The sequence below is a fragment of the Oryctolagus cuniculus genome, chromosome 8, assembly GCF_051225735.1.
Source record: "Oryctolagus cuniculus isolate XC-2025 breed Fujian yellow rabbit chromosome 8, ASM5122573v1, whole genome shotgun sequence".
In the NCBI taxonomy this organism is placed as follows: Eukaryota; Metazoa; Chordata; class Mammalia; order Lagomorpha; family Leporidae; genus Oryctolagus; species Oryctolagus cuniculus.
Genome location: NC_142874.1, coordinates 44368231 through 44392753, shown reverse-complemented (window position 1 = coordinate 44392753; position 24523 = coordinate 44368231). Strand labels below are relative to the sequence as shown.

At 38.5% G+C, this 24523-nt stretch overlaps 1 protein-coding gene across 1 annotated transcript in view; it reads right to left on the bottom strand.

Annotated features, from left to right (window-relative positions):
- The window catches only part of IQCM (IQ motif containing M), a 459382-nt gene extending 435362 nt beyond the window's left edge, over window positions 1-24020 (bottom strand). The window contains exon 1 of the mRNA XM_089301770.1: window positions 23942-24020. Within this exon, the coding sequence (XP_089157896.1) occupies window positions 23942-24020 (79 nt within the window). The remainder of the gene's footprint in view (window positions 1-23941) is intronic.
- Window positions 24021-24523: the final 503 nt, after the last annotated feature.

Below are 24523 nucleotides of genomic sequence, written 5' to 3'. Positions count from 1 at the left end.
TGGGTAGTTTTGGCCTCACTTACTCTGTTGTTAAGACTTTCCACTGCATATTTTATTTGATCTATTGAATCTTCATTTCTAGTATTTCATTTTGATTTCTCTTTAAGATCTCAATTTCATGGGAAAAATTTTCATTCAACCATCCCTTCTCCTCCCAGTCAAGAAACACCCAGGATCTTAGTCCCCAGTGTGTTAAGCAATCATCCACACTGCTTTATGAACATTTGATCTGTGGAGTCTTTTCCTGTGAGTATGGTTCTCTCTGCTATGAGCTGCTATAGGAAACTTAGGAGCTCAGAGAGCATAGAAAAGTGTTCTGTGGTTGCCCAGAACCTGTTCTGCCTCCTCCTAAGAAGTCTCTATTTTCTCAGGCTCAAATCCCAGGGCTCTCTGGGTCATGTGATGCCTGTGAGGCCTCTCCACCATGCCAGCAAGTCTTGTCTATAAGGAAACTAAGGTGTTCCCAGAGCTGTTATCTATGTGTAGTCCTCCCAACAGATTTGGTGTCAGTGTGCATGGTGGGCTTTTCTCTCTGGTTAGATCGTTGTTCACAGACAGGTAAAGTACCAACCTGATGCAGCCCCAGTAGTTTCTCAATTGTGCTAGGTGGGCAGGAGAGTCTCACAGGTGGCACTTCCCTCCCCTTCCATTGCTGGACAACCAGTGCAGTGCAACTGGCAGGGTAGAGACCTTCCTCCTCAACTTCCTCCAAATTACTGTGGCCCTCAACAACAGGGTAGAGGATGACCCTAGATATTTCTGGGAGCATGTATGGTAGATCAGCAGTGGCTACCTGCCTGTGTCCAAAAATGGCATCAGCTCTCTTCTCACTGGCTGAAGTTCTCTGCTGTAGGAGGAAATGGGGAGGGCGAGAGACAGGCCACATTTTTTTCCTTCCTCTGAGTGATCGATCACCTGCTGTCATGGGAGATCAATGTGGAACTCCAAAAGCAGTTCACCAAGTTCTCCCTCACATTTATCAGCAGCACCGTGGGCCCATGGAGTACCCTCTCTCCTGGCTTGCCAGGGCAGATGTCCTCTTCCCTGTATCCAAGTCAGTGGGCCTTCTGTTGTGTATTTGCTCACTCAATATGGGTCCAGACTGCCTCCACTGCTCTTGCAGGGTCTCCCACTGCGGCTCTCTTTGCAGCTTTATCTTGAGAGTGTACTCTCTCTCCTTTTTTAAATATCACCCCACGTAAATCAGACCATCCTGTAACTATTCTGCCATCTTAAAAGATCTTAAAGTTTTTTTAAATGTTATTACGCACAAAAAACTCAACACCATGTTTTAAGCAAAAAGGTTATTATCAAGTCTACCTGTGTTTTGTATACCTGATGACTAATGCCTATGGCTGAACATTTCTTCAAGATAAAAATATTAGAATTGCAAAATAAAATATTTCAGCTGCTTTATTAAAGAGAAATACCAATAAATTAAAATATACACACTACAGGTAGCAACCATTATAACTCATCTGTTTTTCTATGCTTCCTAATTTCTTTTGACCAGAATTCTGTATCATTTCTAAAGTATTTCTTTTAACCAGAATTCTACAGCATTCTCATTTAGTATTAGCTAAGATTTTCTCCTTATATATTCCCTTAATTATTAGCTGATTCTGACATTGAAAAATGTTTTTCAATTTCCTTCTCTTAACTTGGACTCCGTAAATTTATATATATTACCTATTCAAATGAGCTTTTAAATCTAGCTAGTAAGTTCCCCATTTCTATAACAACATCCATTTGTACTCAGGATTCAGACTTTCTATCGCTTCTTTTCACCTATTCAATTTTTAAGAAATTAAAACATCATTTTTAAGCAAATAAAAGCCATATGAGATACCACTGCACATCAACCAGAATAGCTAAAATTTGGAGATTTGTAACATGAAATAGTGGTGGGGCTATAGGGCTACTGGAACTCTCACATGTTGCTGACAGAAACATAAAATAGGATGATCAGTTTGGAAAAGGTATGGCAATTTCTTATAAAACTAAATATATAACTGACCTGTGACTCAATAATTCCACTCCTAGGCATTTACCAGAGAAAATGGCAACAAGTTTACAATAAACTTGTACAAGAATGTTCACAGCAGATTCACTCACAGTTTCACATTGTAAAAGCCCAGGTGTTTATCAATAAGTAAATGGATAAGCAGTAGTATAGTCATACAATGAAATACTAGTTAGAAATAAAATAGAACCAAACTACTGACAGACACAACAAAGAAAAATTTCAGGGGCTGGCCTTGTGGTGCAGCGGGTTAACACCATGGCTTGAAGCACCGGCATCCCATATGGGTACTGGTTCTAGACCCGTCTGCTCCACTTCTGATCCGGCTCTCTGCTATGGCCTGAGAAAGCAGTGGAGGACGGCCCAAGTCCTTGGGCCCCTACACCCACATGGGAAACCCAGAAGGGGCTCCTGGCTCCTGGCTTCAGATCAGAGCAGCTCCAGCCATTGCAGCCAACTAGGGAGTGAACCATCTGAAGGAGGACCTCTCTCTCTCTCTCCCTCTCTCTCTCTCTCTCTGCCTCTCTTCTCTCTGTGTAACTATGACTTTCAAATAAATAAACAAATCTTTAAAAAGAGAAAAATTTCAAACACATTCTGTCAAGTTAAAGCAGTCTTACACCTAAAAAGTACATATTGTTTGCTTCCACTAAGAAGTTCTAGAACAGTTATAACTAATCTATGGCAGTGATATGGAAGAACTAGGCAAGGAGTTAAGCAAGAATAAATGAGCTGCATGATTTTCCCACAATTTCTGTCTCTTGCAACCTTGCATTTTAACACTACTCCCTTGCATGTCAACCCAGTAGGCCCACTTTCCCACAATGCACCTGCATCTCTTCTGGAACTATGAGAGGAAAGAAGCCATGATGAATATGTGGAAGCTAAACTCCCTGTGAAGACAAAACAAAATTCCAAGGAAACCTCACACAAATAAAGCACAGCCAAACTCCACCCTGTTTGTATATTCAATCAGGGAACTACCCTCCCCATTAAGGGGACTTTTGGATATGGGAGCAGCTTTTTTGAGGCCTTCCTTTTGGACTTTCCCTTTCCCTTTCCCAACCACTCTCGTAGGCTTCTCCAAGCCTCTCATGTGCAGGTTTTCTCCTCCAGGTGTTACCTACACTCATACTTGAATGTATACACATTCTCTCACTTTAAATAAATCCTGCTTTATGCACCTCACTTATGCCTCTGCTTTGAATTCTTATCTCACTCAGGGGCAAGAACTTGGGAAAAAAACTGGGAAACATATTTCTATAATGAAGAAACAAGCAGAATAGTGATTCTTCTGTTCAGGTTGTCATAGATTGAGGACACAAAGAAAATTTCTGGGAGGATGGTAATGTTCTATAGCATGATAGGAATATGGATTTACAGACATGTGATTATCATAACTCAATGAATGCATGATCAATATTTCTACATTTTACTGTATTTATGTTTTACATTAAAATTTCATACAGTTACATGTTTAAAATGTTAGAATGTAATGTTATAACAAATTCTAACAATGATATGCATGTTGACTGATGGACGGTCATGTAGTAAATCAAGTACAGTAAAATATTAATGATAACAGCGGGATGGTATATATGAGTATTGATTTAAAATTATTTCATGCTTGCTGTATGTTTAAAATTTTTATAATGCAATATTGGGGCAAAACCCTTTTAAATCTTGTACAAAAATCACTCCTCTCTTTTCCCCACAGATAGCTGTACAAGGCAGTCTTGAACAATGAAGTTTGGGGGAAATTAAGTACCTACTGAATGAAGCTTGGGGGAAACCCTAGCATTAAAGGAGAGACATGACTAGACTCTAGTCCACTTGAAAAGCACTAGGTTAGGAAAGATACCATTTACCAAGAAGTGCCCCTTTAGGAAAAACAGTATTGGAATTGCCCCTCTGCAATTATTTGGGAAAAGAACAACTTGCTCTCTCTAGCTTCTGCCTTCTCTCCACTGTTACCCATGAAAATACTTTAAGTTTTTAGCAAACGCAAATATCCCTGTCCTCCCACACACGTCACTGCATTTCCCGACATTAAAGGTTGTCTATATATTTCCAAGAACACTGATTTGTGGCATTCCTTTCTTTATAAAAAAAATAGCTGTCAAGACTTGAAGCACATATTTCTAGAGAAATACATATATTCTTTGTTTAGATTGAAGCATAGTCACATGTGACCACAAAATGGTTCCACTAATTTTTCCATTCAAAGCCACTTTCACTCATAGGGAAGAGAGAGTAGTTCATAAATTAAAGCTGTTTCATTCATTTCAACTAAAATATTATTCAACATTGAGAAGGTCTCCAGCCAGATCGTACACTTCCTGAAGGAAAGGCAGTGAGGTATTCCCAGATGTGACTCCATGACTTGTCCTCTTTTTTCCTCCTCTTATGATGATCCTTTCTTCCTTTAATTCCCTTTTTCTGACTAATCAAATCTCCCTTACAATTATTTTAATTACAATTGCTTATAACAACAACATTGTCATGTGTTTTTAATGCAAGCATGGCTTTGTAAAAATCCTCATGTCTTCCTTTAAGACAAGGCCTTAGAGATGAGCTCATCTTCATTCACAGGTAAAAGCTCTGAGACCCAGAGGCTGGTGTGTTTCTAAAGACGCAGTCACGCCATGAGCATTCACACACAGTGATCTCTGGAGTTGCTTGCTGTTTTTTACTATACAACTGCAAGTTTTCCTGATGCCATGTATCACTGTGAATTCCTCTGAGATGTGGCTGGTCATCCTGGAATATGACACTTTTCCTTTTAAACACTCCTGCACCCTTGTTGTAATTTATTGTGTTGGTGTAGCTGTTCTGATGTTGCCTTTTGTAACTAAAAGTTAACCTTTGCAAAGGAGTTGAATTACCAAGTTAGCATGTTCTTCCCAGCTAGGTTCTTTGTTGATGAGTGTGCCTGACTTTCCCACGTGCCTGTGAACTCTGAAGCTCTTGTGCACTGTGACAACTCCAACAACCACCTTGCAGCCAGCAGATTCTGACTCATCCAGAGCCTGCATGGCATACCCTGACAGGTCATGAGATTCTTGAACAGAACAAGGCCTCGGAGTATTCATAAAGGAGCAGAGACAGGCAGGCATGACCAGAAAGCAGCAATTTCACATGGATCTTGAAATATTTCCACCAAAGGAATGTAGACCCATTGACTGCAAGGTGGCAGGTCTGAGCCCTTGCTGTCATACAAGGTACTGAGCCAGCTCTGATTTTCTACCATAACTAAAAACTAGCCTTCAGACAAAATAGATAAATGCTCAAGTAGCAAAGATAACTCATTTCAATGCCTTAGAAAAAGCAATGCTAAAGTCATTTATTTTTATAATTTGCAAAGATATGTATATATTCAATAAGTGAGTCAATATTACAAGAAATCAAGTGACTGACATTAAAAATTCATTCAGTAAATTATATTTGAGGCTTCTTTTTGTTCACAGCAGGACAAGTATATGGGCAAAGCATGTAGCTTCTATCCATTCAAGTAACTTAAATTATTAAGAAAAAGTTACCAAGGCTAGTTCCTTCTCTATTAAGAAACCTGTACTTAAGGCTTTATCTGCATATACATATTCATTTCATGTTGAATGATTTTTAAGAACTCTCATTTCTAAGTCATGCTGTTTGTGTTTGAATTCTTATTTGCTCTTGAACCTTATTTTACTGTCTTAAGCCTTAGTGTTCTCATTGGTAAAATGAGGATGATAACAAAAACATCCATCACAGAGAGTTGTTAAGCATATTTAGTTAGTTATCATTTCAAAGTATTTAGCACAGTACCTGGCACATAATGAGCTTTCAAAAATGTGGATGATGATGATGATGATGGTTGTTGTTGTTATTGAATTACTATCACTCAGCTAAACCTAACTATATAATCAGTTTCATCAGGCAATCCTCGTATCTTCAACAGCACAAAGATAACACCATGTTCTAATTTAGTTTGTATTAATCTTACTGTTCTTTTTACCCTACACTAATTAAATATGTTCACAGATAATAAAATCTTTTCATACTTGGCATTCTTGAAGTTACTAAATCCCCCTAAAGCAATAATAAATCATTATAAGCAATAACAATTTTCCCATAATAAAGTTCACGAAGAGGTTGAAACGGTCATATTAAAGTTACATAAAACATGAGTGCAAATATTAACATCTCCATGGGGAAAGAGACCGTTGAACACTTCTAAATCCAAAGGATTTCACAAACTTAGAATAACTTCTTAAATGTTTTTTATCCTTCAAAAAGCACCCCATTTTTCATATATCATCAGTTTAATGCTCATAGAGGATGGCTCCTAAAACTGCAGAATTCTCTTACTGTTTCAGAGGTTCTGTCTAGTTTCTCTAGTAAGCCTCTGAAGTGAATATAGCACAAGAAAATCGGGCTTTGGAAACTCTGACAGAGAATGAGCCATCTCCTGATTATAATCACGGAGCGAGGGGCTTACAAACATGTGTTTTTCATAACCACAACGAACATAAACAGCAAGACTCAAGAGGATTTCCATCATTCTCAATAAGCGGCTACATTCTTCTGAGAACCGTCACAAAGACTTACTGAGAAGATAATCCTAAACAAACAAGTATGGCCACGTGGCTGAGTCATCCTTGCATATATAATCAGAGTAAATGCCCAACTGCCTGTGTGTTGGATTTCACAGGCATTAGTAAAGCCCCACCTCAGATACAATGGAACTCAATTCAGCATGCATTCATTAAGTACCTACTGAATGATAATACTGGTTTGGTGCTAAATGTACTAAAATAAGTATCACACTAGCCATTCCTATCTTCCAAGTATTTAAAAGTCTAGTGTCAGAAAAACTTGTAAATAAACGCCATGTCGTTGAATAAGATATGCTGTGACAGAGGTCAACACAAACCCCCAATATCTCCTATTGCCAGCTCATTAATATATGTGTCCCTTTAAAGAGAAAAAGCTTTACATTGCATTATGAGAGACAAGGTTAAAAACACAAATACCCCAAGAGAAATAAAATTGTGAATCAAATCCAGGTGAAGGCAGTGGCTTGAAATTTGTGCTTCATTAATTTTATGAACCTTGGGGGCTCTTCCTTCTTTCCATCAGAGCCGTTCAGACCTTATCTGTTGTACATATTTGAGCTCTTCCCACATTTTATTTTGCAGGAAAGAATTCCTTGGCTAAAAATAACAAACACATACTCAACAAGTAAAGAAAGAAAATGTTTGAATATCAGTGCACGTGCAGAGCGAATAGAGAGGGAGAGTTGGAAGTGAAAAGGAGTGGATAGAAGCAGAGAGCAGAGAAGCATAAGTAAGGTCACTGGTTTTAGGGTAAAGAGTGTGGAAGCTAGAAACTACATACAAGCGCTTTAAAAACTTAAATAATTTTTATTCAATGTCATTATACATAAATGAAGAAAATATAAATTATTTCTAATTTCTTCTCCAAAAGAGTCAAAGAACCAAGTAAAACCCCAGTATCAACTGGCATATGGTTATCTTTTACTAAAATACATATTCAGCAATATTTCCAACACATTCCACATTAAGACTCAACTTGTCAATTCCAGACTAAAGGCATTCAGTTGTCTTTTACTGATGATACACTTTTATTCACTCCCCTCCTCACTTAATTCCTGGTCTTCTCTAGCATAAATATCTTCTTTGTAACAACAAAAATGATTAATAGGTTTTCTATATATCTCAGATATATTTTACACTGTTCACCACCCCTCAAATCAGTGTTAATATTTTTCAGTGGGACTAAGCTAATAAGGAGACATAAGGGAATTCCAAGTTCACAAAATTAAGACTTCAAATGTAATTTAAGTAATCATGGGTATAACCTAAAACAAAATGAAACTGGAAAACACTGCCTCTGTACTCCTTGGTTCTCCCTCCATCTTTATAAAATGTGTGTGTATCATCCAAATAAAAAGAGAGTTACAGTGATCTTCACAGCATCTGAGGTAGTTCTGGATAGATGCCAGCAGGTTTACTTAGATCATACAGGGGTACTTCAAAAAATTCATGGGCAATGGAATTACAAGATAGGGTTATTGTGCTGCAGAAAATTTTTGCAATCTATGCATAGAAAGGGTCTTCAAAAAGTTCATGGGAGACACAATGTATGAAAAAAAAAAAACCCTATGATCAGTGGATACCACATTGGACAGCACACCAAGTTAAATGTATAGATATCCCAAAAGTTGGTCATATTAAATAAAAGTAATAAGAGTGAATCCTTCAAGAAGTGACAATAAGTACAGTACTCTGGGGGATATTAATTAACAAAAAAGATTCATTAAATAGTGGTTATGCACTGCATTGTGCAGCTAATTATTAGGCAAGCATGTATACTCACATTTTTCTTTCTCAGGCATTGTCTCCATGGTAGTCATGATGGACAGTTAAAGTGATCTTCTTTTTTGAAGATTTAATTCCTAGTCTTTAAACACAGTACATTAAGTAATTCAATACTGATACACATTAATGTTTCACTATTTCTTTCATTATAAGCAAATAAGATGAACCATTAATACGTTTTATAATTCACTCTTCTGCTCTAAAACCTTCAAAGCCTTCCCCTCTGACAGGCAGTAACAATGGAGATGATTGGGCATGGCTCTGTAGTTTACTGAGTGCTGATAAACACATTACTTACTAATTCCAAACAATGTGACAGGAACTCCTGTCCCACATTTGGCTGATATTAGAACTAGAGTTCAGTGAAGTGAAATACTTTGTCAATGTAAACAGCTATATATAAAATGTACAGGACCCAAATCCAGATAGATGAGCCTAAGATCCTATGCAGGACTATCTGATTCTCACTACCTTCCAGTTAATATCCAGCTGACATCTGGCACACACCTTACACACTCATGCCTTTCAGCTAAGGTTTATGCTAGTCTATTAGAATGCTCTGTCTTCTCATCTTTGTTTATGTATATACTACTCATCCTTAAAGCCTAGATTCAAATCTACCCCCCATGACTAACCTGGTCTCTAGGAATCTGTTACTCCCTTCAGTAAGGTAGTTACATTGACCATGCCTTTCCCTTGATGTTTACATGCTGTCTGTGTAAGGAGCTAAAATGATGCAATAATAGCTACATATAGAAGTCCCATATTCCCACATATATCCCAAATGCATTGAAAACAAATTATACTTCATATTTGTTGTCTTCAACTCTGGATGATACCAAATTCACCTGGGGAGTTTTTAAAAATATATCAAAGTCTAGATAGGGCCTAGGCATCTGCATTTTTAAGTTTCCTAGCTGTAAATGTTCAGTTGGAGGAGTGAGTTCAACTCCTGCCCAGTGCTTCGGTATTCCTGATTACTAGCTCAGTGCACCATATCGTACAGTTGCTCAACTAAAGGAGTAAACAATGGGTTGAGTGAGCTAAGCTCTTCCTCCCCCATTTGACCTCATCATTACTTACAAAACAATATCCAAAATAAATTAAATGCTCCCCCTACTACAAGAGAGTCAGTTATACCAGTGCACACCATGATGTGTTCAAACAGCTTTATCATTAGACACAGGACTATTAAATGCTTTACAGAGCACCACAGGGCTTCTTGTTCTTAAATGCTAACTGTTCAGTTGACTGACTCAACCAACAAACCATGAGTGAAATATTCAAGACTATTAAATAATCTGAAGGCTATTTTAATAAAACTGTAAGCCAATTTGCCCTATGAAAACCATGACTCTAGGCACATGCTCTTAGATAAAAAGCCACATGTTTTCCTCAGTTTCCAGTCAGAGTGATGAAAAACACTGCAGTAACATTTTAAAATGATAAATCAGGAACATCCAAAAATGATTAATTCTCAAATTGTCAGCATTATCCATGGGCAAGAGCACAGAACATGTACCTTGTCTGCCTAGTTCCACAAATGAACCAGGACAAATTAAAACACTGCACCTCCCTCGGCAATTAACAATCAGAACTCATCTTCGCATTGGGCTTAATTACTGTCTTCTTTATATTTAAATATAAGAAGAAATAAAAGTTCTGTGTGCTCTGTCACTTTCTTGTTCTAATCTTCATAGAAACGGACTCTTCTCTGGGGCTGTTAGCTCCTCCACCTTAATTCAGTGTGCCAGGAATGTCAGACTATATTAAATTGGCTGGCAAGCAAGACATCCCACTGTCCCTTTAATACAAAGAACTAACCAAGCATCCTAAGGGGTACTGGCATGGTAATGCCCCGGTGAACCTGAGGTGACAAAAACGACTCTGAGACAGGAGATGGGGGTGAATCAAGGCCATATAGGATGGGATTGCTTAGAGATGGGCACAGTGAACAAAATATCAGCAAACAGGGTTAGTCGCACTGTGTGAGTATCCAGCAGCTATGAGATGCTGAGTTCATCTGGATGCATTGATCAATAAATACATGGCCAGTACATGAGCTGTACAGGGGATTTGCAAAAAAAAAAAGTCAATATTTTAAGTAAAGATGAAAACAACTATATGCCAATATCATAAGAAAGTCAATGAGCTTTATGAAATAAATGGTGTAAACCTATGAGAACCATGACTTCAAATGAAAGTAACACCGAAGGGCTGAGAAACACACACACACGCACACACACACACACACACACACACAGGAGATGCAAAGACTGAGCTATTCCTGGAAGGGTAGGCACAATGGTAATGAACTGGCATCGATGAATCAGAATCAGATGCTAGCCCATTCAGGTTGACTTTTTAAAAATTATTTGAAAAACAAATAAAATAAAAATTATTTGAGAGGTAGAGTTACAGAGAGAGGGAGACACAGACAGATAGGTTTTCCATCTGCTGGTTCACTCTCCAAATGGCAACAACAGCCAGAGCTGCGCCAATCCAAAGCCAAGAGCCAGGAGCTTCTTCTAGGTCTCCAACATGGGTGCAGGGGTCCAAGCACTTGGGCCATCTTCCACTGCCTTCTCAGGCCATATTAGAGAGCTGGAATAGGAAGAGGAGCAGCCAGGACACAAACCATTGCCCATATGGGATTCTGGCACCTCAGGTGGCAGATTAGCCCACTATGCCACAGCAGGCTCCTCAGGTTAACTTAAAAAAAAAAAAAAAACTTTCCACATATGGGAGAGAACATTCATCTGTTCTTTTGTGCCTGGCTTATTTCACTTAACATAATGATATCCAGTTCCATGCATTTGCTACAAAGGTCAGGATTCCATTCTTTTATATGCCTGTGTAATATTCTATTGCATATATAAACTACAGTGTATCTTCACCTATTAATGGACATGCAGGTTGATTCCATACCTTAACTACTGTGACTAGTGTTGAAATGAACATGAGAGAGTGAGTATCTCCCAATTTCATTTCATTTGGATATATACTCAGAAGTGGTACAGCTGGGTCAATAGATGTATATGTAGTTTTCCAGGGAACCTCCATAATGTTTTTCATAATGGCTTACTAATTTGCATTTTCACCAACAGCATATTAGAGTTCCTTTTCTCTACATCCTCACCAGCATTTTTGTTTTTTGATAACAGCCATTCTAATAGGAGTGAAATGATACCACGTTGTAGTTTTGATCTAATTCCATTTCTACATGGATATAAGGCAATCAGAAGTGGAAGCTATCTCCCTATCTCATCTCCTTAGCTTGACCTTCCAAAAGTAGATAACTGATAAGTCTTTAACATAGTATCCTTTATAAATAAATATCCTCGTGGCAAAGAACTGCCTTATGTATTCAGTAGGGTTCAGGGAAACAGACCATACCAAAAGGACCTGGACATGCAGCTTCAACCACTGATATGAAGTCAAATGAGAGCAAATCTTCATATTTAGTCTCAAACTTCCTTCCCACCATCCCTCTACTCTAACCCTCCCAACTTTAAATCACATTTTCACCCCTTCTCATGTCTCTTAGACACTATACTTATATCTTCCCAATTGTTCATACCATAAAACTTTTATTCTTCCTGTATTTTTGTTTCCTACTCTAATCCATCAAATCTTCTATTTTTAAGGTTTTTATTTATGTATTTACTTACTTACTTATCTGAAAGAAAGGAAAAGAGGGAGTGAGCACAAGAGAGATATCTTCCATTTGCTAGTTTATGTTCCAAGATGCTACAACAGTTAGGACTGGGACAGGCTGAAGCCAGGAGCCAGAAACTTCACCTGGGTCTCCCCCACATGAATGGCAGCAACCCAAATAATTGAGCCAGTATGTACTGCCTCCTATTAGCAGACAGAAGTAGGATCCAGTCCCAAGACTCCAATATGGAATGCAGGTGTCCCAAGCAGTGGCCTAACCCACTAAGTCACAGAACCTATCAATACTCTTCTATATTTTAACTTCAAAATTCATCAGCCTTGGCCAGTGCCGCAGCTCACAAGGCTACTCCTCTGCCTGCGGCACCAGCACCCCGGGTTCTAGTCCCAGTCAGGGCAACGGATTCTTTCCCGGTTACTCCTTTTCCAGTCCAGCTCTCTGCACGGCATGGGAGACCAGGAGGAAGCACCTGGCTCCTGGCTTCGGATCGGCACAGCGCACCGGCCTTGGTGGCCATTTGGGGGGTGAACCAACGGAAGGAAGACCTTTCTCTCTGTCTCTCTCTCTCTCTCTCTCACTAACTGTGCCTGCGGGGGAAAAAAAAAAAAAGAAGAAGAAGAAGAAATTCATCAGCCTCACCATCTTCCCTCTCCCAGGCACAATCATTTCCTTTCTGGACTGCTGACATAGTCTCCTAACTGCTTTCTCAATTTCTATGCTTAGGCTAATCTAATTCATTCTCCACATAGCAGAAGGAGTTGTCATCTTAATCGTGTATCATATCATTTGCTTTCTTGTTTCTGACTGCATTTTGAATACAATCTAGCCTCGTGCCCTGGGCTCTTTCGTGCAACTGCATAAACAAAGATGAAAAGCATAGAGATGACATTCCACAGCTCCACTCAGCACTGGGTCAAAGGCTTGGTTTGACTTTTCCTGGCCTTACTTCCTCGTTCATTTAAAAAAAAGTTTACAAGAAGACCTTTAGGATCCCATCAGTTTCTGAAACTCTATTATTCTGTTGCTTTTGTACATTAGGCAGGCACAATAATTGGTCCCTACACAGTCAAGGGTTCCTGTTTCTCTCCTGTCCCTCTCCATTTCCTCTGTTCTCTAGAGCCATGGAGAACACAGAGGAAAGTACTCTAGGCCAGAATGCCTCTGGTCACAGCCCTAGTTGCATCCCTCACCATGTGCCTCTCAAGCTAAGTATGAGCCTCATCCACCTTTTCTCTCCCAAGTCAACAAGGATCTTTAGGTAGTCATTTCATGAATTTGCTTCCTGATTGATAACTCTCTGCTAAGCCTCTCAGTATGTCTGACCAGACCGTTACATCGGGTGGCCTCAAGAAGAGAATAAAAAAAGAAAAAGGAGGGTAAGTAAAGAGAACAAAATAGCACAAGTTACAAGTAGGGCTAATATGACACGGCTGATATTAGGCATACAAAGTGGGTAAAGGTACACTATATGATAAGAAAATAAAAGATTTATGATCACATAATTAAAATTATGTACCAAATTAGAGGGCTATTAAATGTACTAGAAAGAAAATTCTATATGGGGCCAGCACTGTGGCATAGTGGGTAAAGCCGCAGCATTCAGTGCCGGCATCCCATGTGGATGTGGGTGCTGGTTTGAGTCCCACTGCTCCGCTTCTGAACCAGCTCTCTGCTATGGCCTGGGATGGCCCAAGTCCTTGGGCCCCTGCACCTATGTGGGAGACCCGGAAGGGGGCTCCTGACTCCTGGCTGCAGATTGGCGTAGCTCCAGCTGTTACGGCCAATTGGGGAGTGAACCAGCGAATGGAAGACCTCTCTCTCTCCGCTTTTCCTTCACTCTGTGTGTAACTTTGACGTTCAAATAAATAAATATATATTGAAAGAGAGAGAGAGGAAGGAAGGAAGGAAGGAAGGAAGGAAGGAAGGAAGGAAATTCTATGTGAATGCATTATCATTAATATCAGGGAAGTTAGATGCTCAGGGGCCACATCCAATATGGCAAATGAGTGGAGTAACTCTCCTTTCCTGATACAGCCACCTTCCTCCAATTTGCCAATTAAGTTGGATTAGAATATTACTCAGGGCCAGGAAATGGGAAGGAAAAGAACATTATTGAATGATGAGTATGTGCTCTAGCCAGCACACAAAATATCAGAGTCCAAGGAGCACTGTAGTGAAAGAAAACTTGGATTTCATCCTGATTCTGCCTTTGCCAAAGTGTGGACCAAAACTATTTTTATCCTCACTAAGTTGCACCTTCTCATTCAGTAGGAAGGATTTAAAATAGACACACGGTTTTTCAAACAGCATCTTCAGCTTATGTCTAAACAGAATTCAAGGATGACAACACATGAAAACCCGGCTGTATAGGGCCTGCACTGTGGTATAGTGGGCTCAAGTCTCCGCTGTGGTACCAGTATCCATACGGGTGCTGGTTCAAGTCCAGCTGCTCCTGCTCAGGTATAGCTCTCTGCTATGGACTGGGAAATCAGTAGAGGATGGCCTAAGTGCTTGGGCCCCTGCACCCACATTAGAGACATGGAAGAAGCTCCTGGCTCCTGGCTTCAGATCAGCCCAGCTCTGGCTGTTGCAGTCATTTGGGAAGTGAGCCAGTCGATTGAAGACCTGTCTCTCTGTCCTTTCTCTCTGTCTGTAACTCTATCTCTCAAATAAACAAACAAAATCTTTAAAAGAAAATAAAAGAAAACCTGGCTGTTTAGACTTAATGGAGTCTCAGAAACTCTTCCTCAACTGCCCATCATTCCTACTTACCCCCAACCCCAACACTCCAAGGATCCCATGAGCATAGTCAATGATTTCACAAGTGCTAAGATTTGACTGCTTCATAAATTAGATATGATGTTCTATTCCTTTGTGGGCAAGCATGGACACTGACATTAATTAAGAGATCCCAAATATTCTCAGTTTTACATAAAATATTTAAATCACCAAAGAAAATGGTTAATTTTATTTCAGTTCTCAACTCATTTAAAAGGAGATGCTAAACTGAGAACACTCTCCCATTATACTTTAAAATTCTTTGAAATATTCTCTTTAGCTAAAATGTACTCATTCTTCACCTTTATCTTTCTCAATGGATAAAACAAAACAAACTTTTCTGAGCCACATTCAGTATGCTATGGACTTTTTCTGTGATTTTATTTTATAGTTTTGACAGAGATACATAAAATAGAATTTAATAATATATGGCATTTACATTAAGGTCACTGAGAATCAAAGATTATCAACAGGAGATGATGGAATGGGACCAGTGAGATAATACTGTCATCCCAGTGGTTAAGTGTACTAAGTATATAGGGGGGCTTGGTTTCAGAACGAGTTTTTTTTTTAATTTCTTTTATTTCTTCCTTAAAACTGACTGCATGACTAGCCAAGTAATTAATACTAAATACAAATCTATTGATTTGAATTCCTGTAAGTCCTGAAGTTGTACAAAGTTTTTTAGTTTTCTAGGAGTTTAAAATATTTATTTACAAATCTTAACAGCATTAAAATTTCTCTGTAGTCTATAATAAAGCTAATAATAAAGCTAATGGGCTTTACCTGTTTAATTTTATTCATCCAGTTACCTTAATAGGAAGAGTATAGCTATGTAAATGAGAAAAATAAGCCAAGAACTTTGGTCCAAAGTGAGTGATAAACACACACACACATACAGACACTACCCCTAAAACTGATTTTAGAAAAGCCCACATTATTCCACAGCTTTCTCATTTCAAAAATTCCCAATCTTAGAATTTAACCTTTAAATACCGAGAGAAAACTGAAGGAATGGAAGGAGTCAGACTTTTCTTAAATGAAATGTTAAAATGTTAGACACATTGTCTTTTCATAAATTATATTTCTGTATAATTTTACTGAGAAACATATCAACTGGAACACATACATCCAAGAAAAAAAAACAAGGTGTTAGTGCTTTATTTCCTACACACTCTATTACCAGAAACGTTTTCTTTTTTTTTAAACTTTTATTTAATGAATATAAATTTCCAAAGTACATAATATGCATTACAATGGCTTCCCCCCATAATGTCCCTCCCACCCGCAACCCTCCCCTTTCCACTCCCTCTCCCCTTCCATTCACATCAAGATTCATTTTCAATTCTCTTTATATACAGAAGATCAGTTTAGCATACATTAAGTAAAGATTTCAACACTTTGCTCCCACACAGAAACACAAAGTGAAAAATACTGTTTGAGTACTAGTTATAGCATTAAATCTCAATGTACAGCACACTAAGAACAAAGATCCTACATGAGGAGTAAGTGCACAGTGACTCCTGTTGTTGACTTAACAAATTGACACTCTTGTTTATGGCATCAGTAATCACCCTAGGCTCTTGTCATGAGCTGCCAAGGCTATGGAAGCCCCCTGAGTTCACTGACTCTCATCATATTTAGACAAGGCCATGGTCAAAGTGGAAGTTCTCTCCTCCCTTCAGAGAAAGGTACCTCCTTCTTTGATGACCCATTCTTTCCACTGGGATCTCACTCACAGAGATCTTTCATTTAGTTCCCCCCCCCCCAGAGTGTCTTGGCTTTCCATGCCTGAAATAGTCTCATGGGCATTTCAGCCGATCAGCATGCCTTAAGGGCTGATTATGAGGCCAGAGTGCTGTTAGGACATTTGCCATTCTATGGGTCTGCTGTGTATCTCACTTCCCATGTTGGATCATTCTCTCCCTTTTTGATTCTATCAGCTAGTATTTGCAGACACTATTCTTGTTTATGTGATCCCTTTGGTTCTTAGTCCTATCATTACGATCAATTGTGAACAGAAATTGATCACTGGGACTAGTGAGATGGCACTGGTACATGCCACCTCGATGGGATTGAATTCGAATCCCCTGGTATGTTTCTAACTCTACCATTTGGGGCAAGTCAGCTTGAGCATGTCCCGAATTGCACATCTCTTCCCTCTCTTATTCCCACTCTTATATTTAACAGCTATCACTTTTCAGTTAAGTTTCAGCACTTAAGAAGAATTGTGTATTGATTACAGTATTCAACCAAAAGTATTAAGTAGAACAAACAAAAAAAAATACTAAGAGGGATAACATATTAAGCTGCTCATCAACAGTCAGGGTGAGGGCTGATCAAGTCACCGTTTCTCATAGTGTTCATTTCACTTTAACAGGATTCCTTTTTGGTGCTCAGTTAGTTGTCACCGATCAGGGAGAACATATGGTATTTGTCCCTTTGGGATTGGCTTATTTCACTCAACATAATGTTTTTCAAATTCCTAACAGGTTGGGTATAAAATCAATGCACAAAAATCAACAGCCTTTGTATACACAGACAATGCCATGGCTGAGAAAGAACTTCTAAGATCAATCCCATTCACAATAGCTACAAAAACAATCAAATACCTTGGAATAAACTTAACCAAGGACGTTAAGGATCTCTACGATGAAAATTACAAAACCTTAAAGAAAGAAATAGAAGAGGATACCAAGAAATGGAAAAATCTTCCATGCTCATGGATTGCAAGAATCAATATCATCAAAATGTCCATTCTCCCAAAAGCAATTTATAGATTCAATGCAATACCAATCAAGATACCGAAGACCTTCTTCTCAGATCTGGAAAAAATGGTGCTGAAATTTATATGGAGACACAGGAGACCTCGAATAGCTAAAGCAATCTTGTACAACAAAACAAAGCTGGAGGCATCACAATACCAGATTTCAGGACATACTGCAGGGCAGTTGTAATCAAAACAGCATGGTACTGGTACAGAAACAGATGGATAGACCAATGGAACAGAATTGAAACACCAGAAATCAATTCAAACATCTACAGCCAACTCATATTTGATCAAGGATCCAAAACCAATCCCTGGAGTAAGGACAGTCTATTCAATAAATGGTGCTGGGAAAATTGGATTTCCACATGCAGAATCATGAAGCAAGACCCCTACCTTTCACCTTACACAAAAATCCACTCAACATGGATTAAAGACTTAAATCTACGACCTGATACCATCAAATTATTAGAGAGCATTGGAAAAACCCTGCAAGATATAGGTACCGGCAATGACTTCTTGGAAAACACACCAGAAGCACAGGCAGTCAAAGCCAAAATCAACTATTGGGATTGCATCAAATTGAGAAGTTTCTGTACTGCAAAAGAAGCAGTCAGGAAAGTGAAGAGACAACCAACAGAATGGGAAAATATATTTGCAAACTATGCAACTGATAAAGGGTTGATAACCAGAATCTACAAAGAAATCAAGAAACTCCACAACATCAAAACAAACAACCCACTTAAGAGATGGGCCAAGGACCTCAATAGACATTTTTCAAAAGAGAAAATCCAAATGGCCAACAGACACATGAAAAAATGTTCAAGATCACTAGCAATCAGGGAAATGCAAATCAAAACCACAATCAGGTTTCACCTCACCCCAGTTAGAATGGCTCACATTCAGTAATCTACCAACAATAGATGCTGGAGAGGATGTGGGGGAAAAGGGACACTAACCCACTGTTGGTGGGAATGCAAACTGGTCAAGCCACTATGGAAGTCAGTCTGGAGATTCCTCAGAAACCTGAATATAACCCTACCATTCAACCCAGCCATCCCACTCCTTGGAATTCACCCAAAGGAATTTAAATTGGCAAACAAAAAAGCAGTCTGCACCCTAATGTTTATTGCACCTCAATTCACAATAGCTAAGACCTGGAACCAACCCAAATGCCCATCAACAGTAGACTGGATAAAGAAATTATGGGACATGTACTCCATAGAATACTATACAGCAGTCAAAAACAACGAAACCCAGTCATTTGCAACAAGATGGAGGAATTTGGAAAACATCATGCTGAGTGAATTACGCCAGTCCCAAAGGGACAAATATCATATGTTCTCCCTGATTCGCGACAACTAACTGAGCACCAAAGGGGAAACTTGTTGAAGTGAAATGGACACTATGAGAAACAGTTACTTGATCAGCTCTTGTCCTGACAGTTGATGTACAATGTAATACTTTATCCATTTTAGTATTTTTTTTGTTCTAGTACCATTGGTTGAACTCTGTAATTAACACACAATTATTCTTAGGTGTTTAAATTTTAACTAAACAGAAACGTTTTCAAAATACCTTATGAAGACTCCCATATCAATATGTACAGTTATGCCTTCAGTGATAATTGTGGCATGTTGTGACTGTTTTTCTTTTGATTTTTACAGACTAAAACAGTGCAGTTTCAAAAGTACATTCTCTGAGCTAATAATCACACATGCCTTAAATAGAAGCTATTAACATTTTATAAGTAACAATAAAGAGTGAAAATTGATTTATAAAGCAGTTCCTGCTGAGATGTTTGGGACACTATGTAAACAATTAAAGACAACAATAAAAACACCATAAAGTTAATTACAACAAATTAAATAAAATAAATTAAAGGCCAAACTGCTAAACTGTTGCAATAGAACTAGAAATTTAAGCCAATCAGGAAATTCTGGTTTCTATTTTCACTTTTCTTTTTCTTGACAACCTTGCAAAAATCAGCTAATATTTATGGGCTCTGAAATGGTTCTGGAGAGTTTATATTTAAGGGACAGTTTCAAGCAATACTACAAAAGAATCTGAAGAGTTGTCTTAATTGTCCATCATTTTACTGGTGACAAAGAGAGGCACAGGGATGTTAGGTGATTTCAAAGTAACACTGGGTTTGTGAATGAACTGGCACCAGAGTTCACGTCTCTTGACTCCTAAAAAAGCACAATTCTCCCTTAAAAAATTCCTTCCAGGAAACAGCACTTCCACTCCATCGATTCATACATTTACCTTCTACCTACTCTTTGAATCAACCCTTGGTTCTAATGGAGACAAAATTACATCATTGTGAAAGCAGACTCCATGATCAGAGGAGCTTGGGTTCAAGTCCACAGTTTTCACTTCATAGTCACTAACCTTCTTGGGCTTTGGGTGACCAACTTGTCCCAGTTTACCTGGGATGTTCCTGCAGAGTCACCTGATTCTAGACAGCTACTTACCTAACAATTTTAAGTTCTTTTATTTGTAAAATAAGGATCATTGTAAAGTTCTTATAACTCACAGTGCTATTGTGAGGCCAAAAGAGTGCATATCTGAAAATGAAGATTTAGCATAGTGCCTAGGCTCCAGGAAGGGTTCACTTCCATATTTGTTAGTTCTTCATATGTCTCTTGACATTCTGCAGGTGTAAATTTGAGAACTGTTTAAAGCAGAGATGATATGTAAAGCCAACAGTTAAAGTTATTGGAGAAATAGGACAAGGCACAGACTTGAAGCGGGGGGTGGGGTGGGGCTGGAAAATCGTATAGACAAAACAGAGACCACAAAGAAGAAAGAAGAATGCCTGAATACTGGTCATCAAAACAAAATATGAAACGAAAGGGTATTCGGGGCCTGGCATGCACTGGGAGGACATAGTAGTACATTCAAGTCTAAACATATACATGGATTCTATAAAGCAAGGGTGGGAATTTCATAAGGACTGAGAAATCATTTGGTCTGGCCCTGCCAAAGAAACTACACAGGACTCAAAATTCAATAAATCTGCAGCAGGCTATATTGTTTTAATTTGAGAATTCTGCAAGGCTCACAAATGATGTTATAAGTATCCAAATAACCCTTGGCAGAAAAACGGTTCTCCACCCCTGCTATAAAGGATTGAAACTAAAGAAAGGGGAGGTGAGGGTGTAGGGCAAACAGGCATCATGTCATACCTACTCAAGGGCTGACTTTAGAAACATGAAGGGCCCTTGAGTCTAAACATGTCCATAATTCTCCCATCATTGATACACACAGTACCATATCTAGCATATTTATCTTTATAGAAGAAAAATCCTAGAGAGAAATAATATCTCACCATAAATACCAAAGCACTTATCTTTCTTAGCAATACTGGGTTTAAAATGGTTTCCTTAAGGGATGAGACAGGGTTAAATAAGGTAGGGATGTGTTTTTGGTCATGTTCAAGGACAAAAAATAGAAAGTAAGCACAAGGCAGTGACAGGACTGAAGCTGTGAATGCTGTCCCATGTCCCAGAAACAGAGAGCACCCAGGTCCAGTGGGATGCTCAAACCCTGGCAGATAAGCTCTGCTACAAAACCACTGACTGAGACAAAGCAGAAAGGCAATTTCCAACTTATGCTTGAGGCAAATCCACATCATAAACTATATATTTAGTGGGACAGAGGAAACAGACATTTCACCACTAGGACCCAGCCACACCAACCACTGGTTTACAAACAAGATCTGAAAGATCCTCAATACCACGAGGAAGAACCTCAAACTGGTTCTGAACTGGGAAAACCAGTAGTATATATAATACTGTGAATCAGGAATTGGTGAGAGTAGAAGTAAATAAAATGTAAAAATATAATAAACTTCTTATACACATAAGCCTGAAAATTATTATAAAATAATTTTAAAATTATAAAACACATGTCCAAAGCTAACACTAGGAAAGACATCCAATAACATCAACTATTGGAATAGTAATTCATTCCATAGGAAATGAAAACAATAAAAGAAAATGAAAGAGAATTTAAAGTAAGTAGGTTAAGACTCCACCAAGAGACAGAGGAGGAAATAATCATCTGAAAAAAAGAATATGAAAATATGAAATAAAGCAGCTAGAAATAAAATAGGGATATGAAAAAGAAGAAATCAAAACCCTGAAACAAAAACACATTCTTTGAAAAAAATTTATAAGCTCAATATACAGAATAAAATCTTGATTGGACACAGTATAAAAGAATAGGTAAATCAGAAAATAACACTGAGGAATTTTCCAGATGCTGGCTAAGGGAGACAGAGAAAGGGAAAAGAAGATGAAATAATAATTAAAAGGTATAAAGAAAAGATGGGGAAATTCCGACATGTGTATAAAGAATGGTGTAGGAAAAAAGGAAATGGAAGAAAAGCAAGGGCTGAAGCATCAGTATTTAAAAATGATCTGAATCTTGCAATTGAAAGTACACTCCAGATGCCAAGCAAGGAGAATAAAAATGAATCCACAACCAAACTCTCCCTAATGAGCAACAGCAATGAAGAAAAACGCCTATGCTCCTTGTCTGATTTTTGTCTTCCCGTTCTCCTTTGATCCCACTCTCAATAGGTTTTTGCCCTTGCCATTCCATCTCACCTGCTCCTAGTAGAACTATGAAGCATCATCCAAGCTCCCAAAAGAACTTATTCTGCAGCTTCTGCAAAAGAACACAGCCCTCAGCTATGATCCCTTCTCAGAACTGTGTAGGCCGAGGAGTCACCATGTCCAAAATCATGTCCCTTTCCAGGGCACTATACCTTCAGAGACTAGTCAACAAGGGGTTTGTGCAGGCCCTGATAACTTCTCCCGACTCAGAACTACTGTGAAAGATCACCTGAACATCAGAGCCGCCCACAGATCCGCTGAAGACGTTATTAGACTGTATGAGAGACCAATTTCTCAAACAACTTCTTTTTCCTTCCCTGCCTTTCCCTAAGACGGTGATTCCAAGAGCACTTGCTAATAAATCTCTTGATCCTGTCCATCTTAAAGTCTGCTACCTAGGAATACAATCAGCCATTCTTTTCAAGGTCATTCACAGCCTTCATGCTATTAAACTCAACTGTCCATTCCAAGGCTCCATTTTAGTTGACCTAGTAACAGCATTTTACATATCTTATCATTATCTCCTTACTGAAATATTTTCTTCATTTGGCTTCCAGGAAGTTCCTCTCTATCCTAGCTTTTGTCTTACTTCCTCTTATCCTCTTCTCAGTCTCTTTTTCTGGTTCCTTCTCACCTCACCAACCTGAACATAGAATATTCCAAGGCTCAAAACTTAAAATCTTTCTTTTCCATGACATGCACTTAACCTTGAAATTTCATCCAGCCTCCTGGCTTTAATTACCATCTATTTGTTAAGAACTGGCAAATGCATATTTTCAGGCTGCCCTCTCCCCTTAGATACTTTACATTTCCATTTGGAAATCACAGTTATCTCAAATTCCACGCATCAAAACTGTTCTTGATCCTCCTCCAATCATATGCACAACTTCAAAAAATAACATTTCCATTCTTCCAATTATTGAAGCCAAACAATCATTCTTGATTATTCTAGTCTTTACATATCCTACACCCTATTCATTAGCAAATCCTGTCAGTTCTAACTTCAAAACAGATTCAGATTATAATCGGGTCACACCACCTTGACTATTAACACTCACCCTAAAAGTACAGCCTCCTGCCGGGTCTAATTCTCCTCCTTTCCCAAAATCCACACTTCTGTTCTCAACCTAGCAACCAAAGTTACCCTAATAATGCATACATTGGATCATACCCTCCATTCAAAGCACACTAATGGCTTCCAATATCATTCAGCGTAAAAATGGAACTTGTACAATGTTCCACATAGGCCTACTTAATCTGTGATGTTGTTAACCTCATTTTCCTCCAAGCCCTTGCCCCCTCTCTCCTTGGAGCCACATCACTTTTCTTGCTTCTCTGATCAGGTTGGGTTTGCCCCATCTCAAGAAATGTACATTTTCTATGGTTGCAATGTTTTTCCTTTATAGTTTCACCAGATACCAATCCCTTACTTCTTCCAGGTTTATACTCACACTCATACACATTTTCTCAGTGAGAACTTTACCAGCCACCCATCTAAAACTACAATCCTCCTGATTCATCTTACTCTTAAAACCAATAGTATATAACATAATTTGCTTTGCTTTATTCTCTTCTGCTCCAGGGCAAAGATTACTATATGCTCCTCAACCAAGTTTCTTTTTTTTCCTGCACCCACAACCAGACTACTTCCCCAGGTAACCTTAAATTAAATGCAGAAAATTGACTGACTTCTGGCCACCAGAAAGTGGGCCAAAATGACAAATGCCACTTGCACCTCATCTATAAATCCCTTCCGTGCAGTCTCCATGGTTTTATTCCTATCTGACTGCTGGAAAGAGGTAATCCAAAAATGGCATTGACATAGAATGTTAAAAATGGCAGAACCACAAAGCAGAAGAAGCCTGTGTCTTTTCATAAGTGTTTGCAGGAGACATGCCTAACTGGGGCAGTTTGATCAATAAAAAATATAAAACTGTGAGGCATCAAAGCACTGATAATTAGAGGTTTAATTTATTATGGCACTAACTTTATCTTAGCTTTTATACTCATTTCCTACACTGTCCTGGGATTTTTACTACTTTCTTCACTGATATATCCCCAGTGCCCAGAACACTAACTGGAAATCAATAAACATTTGAATGATAATGGATAAATAAATATACTCAAATCCTCATAAAGAGAAGTGATAGGCTACATATAAAGGAAGGACAATACTGATAAAAAGAACTTTTGTCAGCAATGCTAGCTGATAAAAGAAAAATACTTGAAAACATGTGAGGGAAACTAAAAGTAAGATAAAATTCTAAGTTA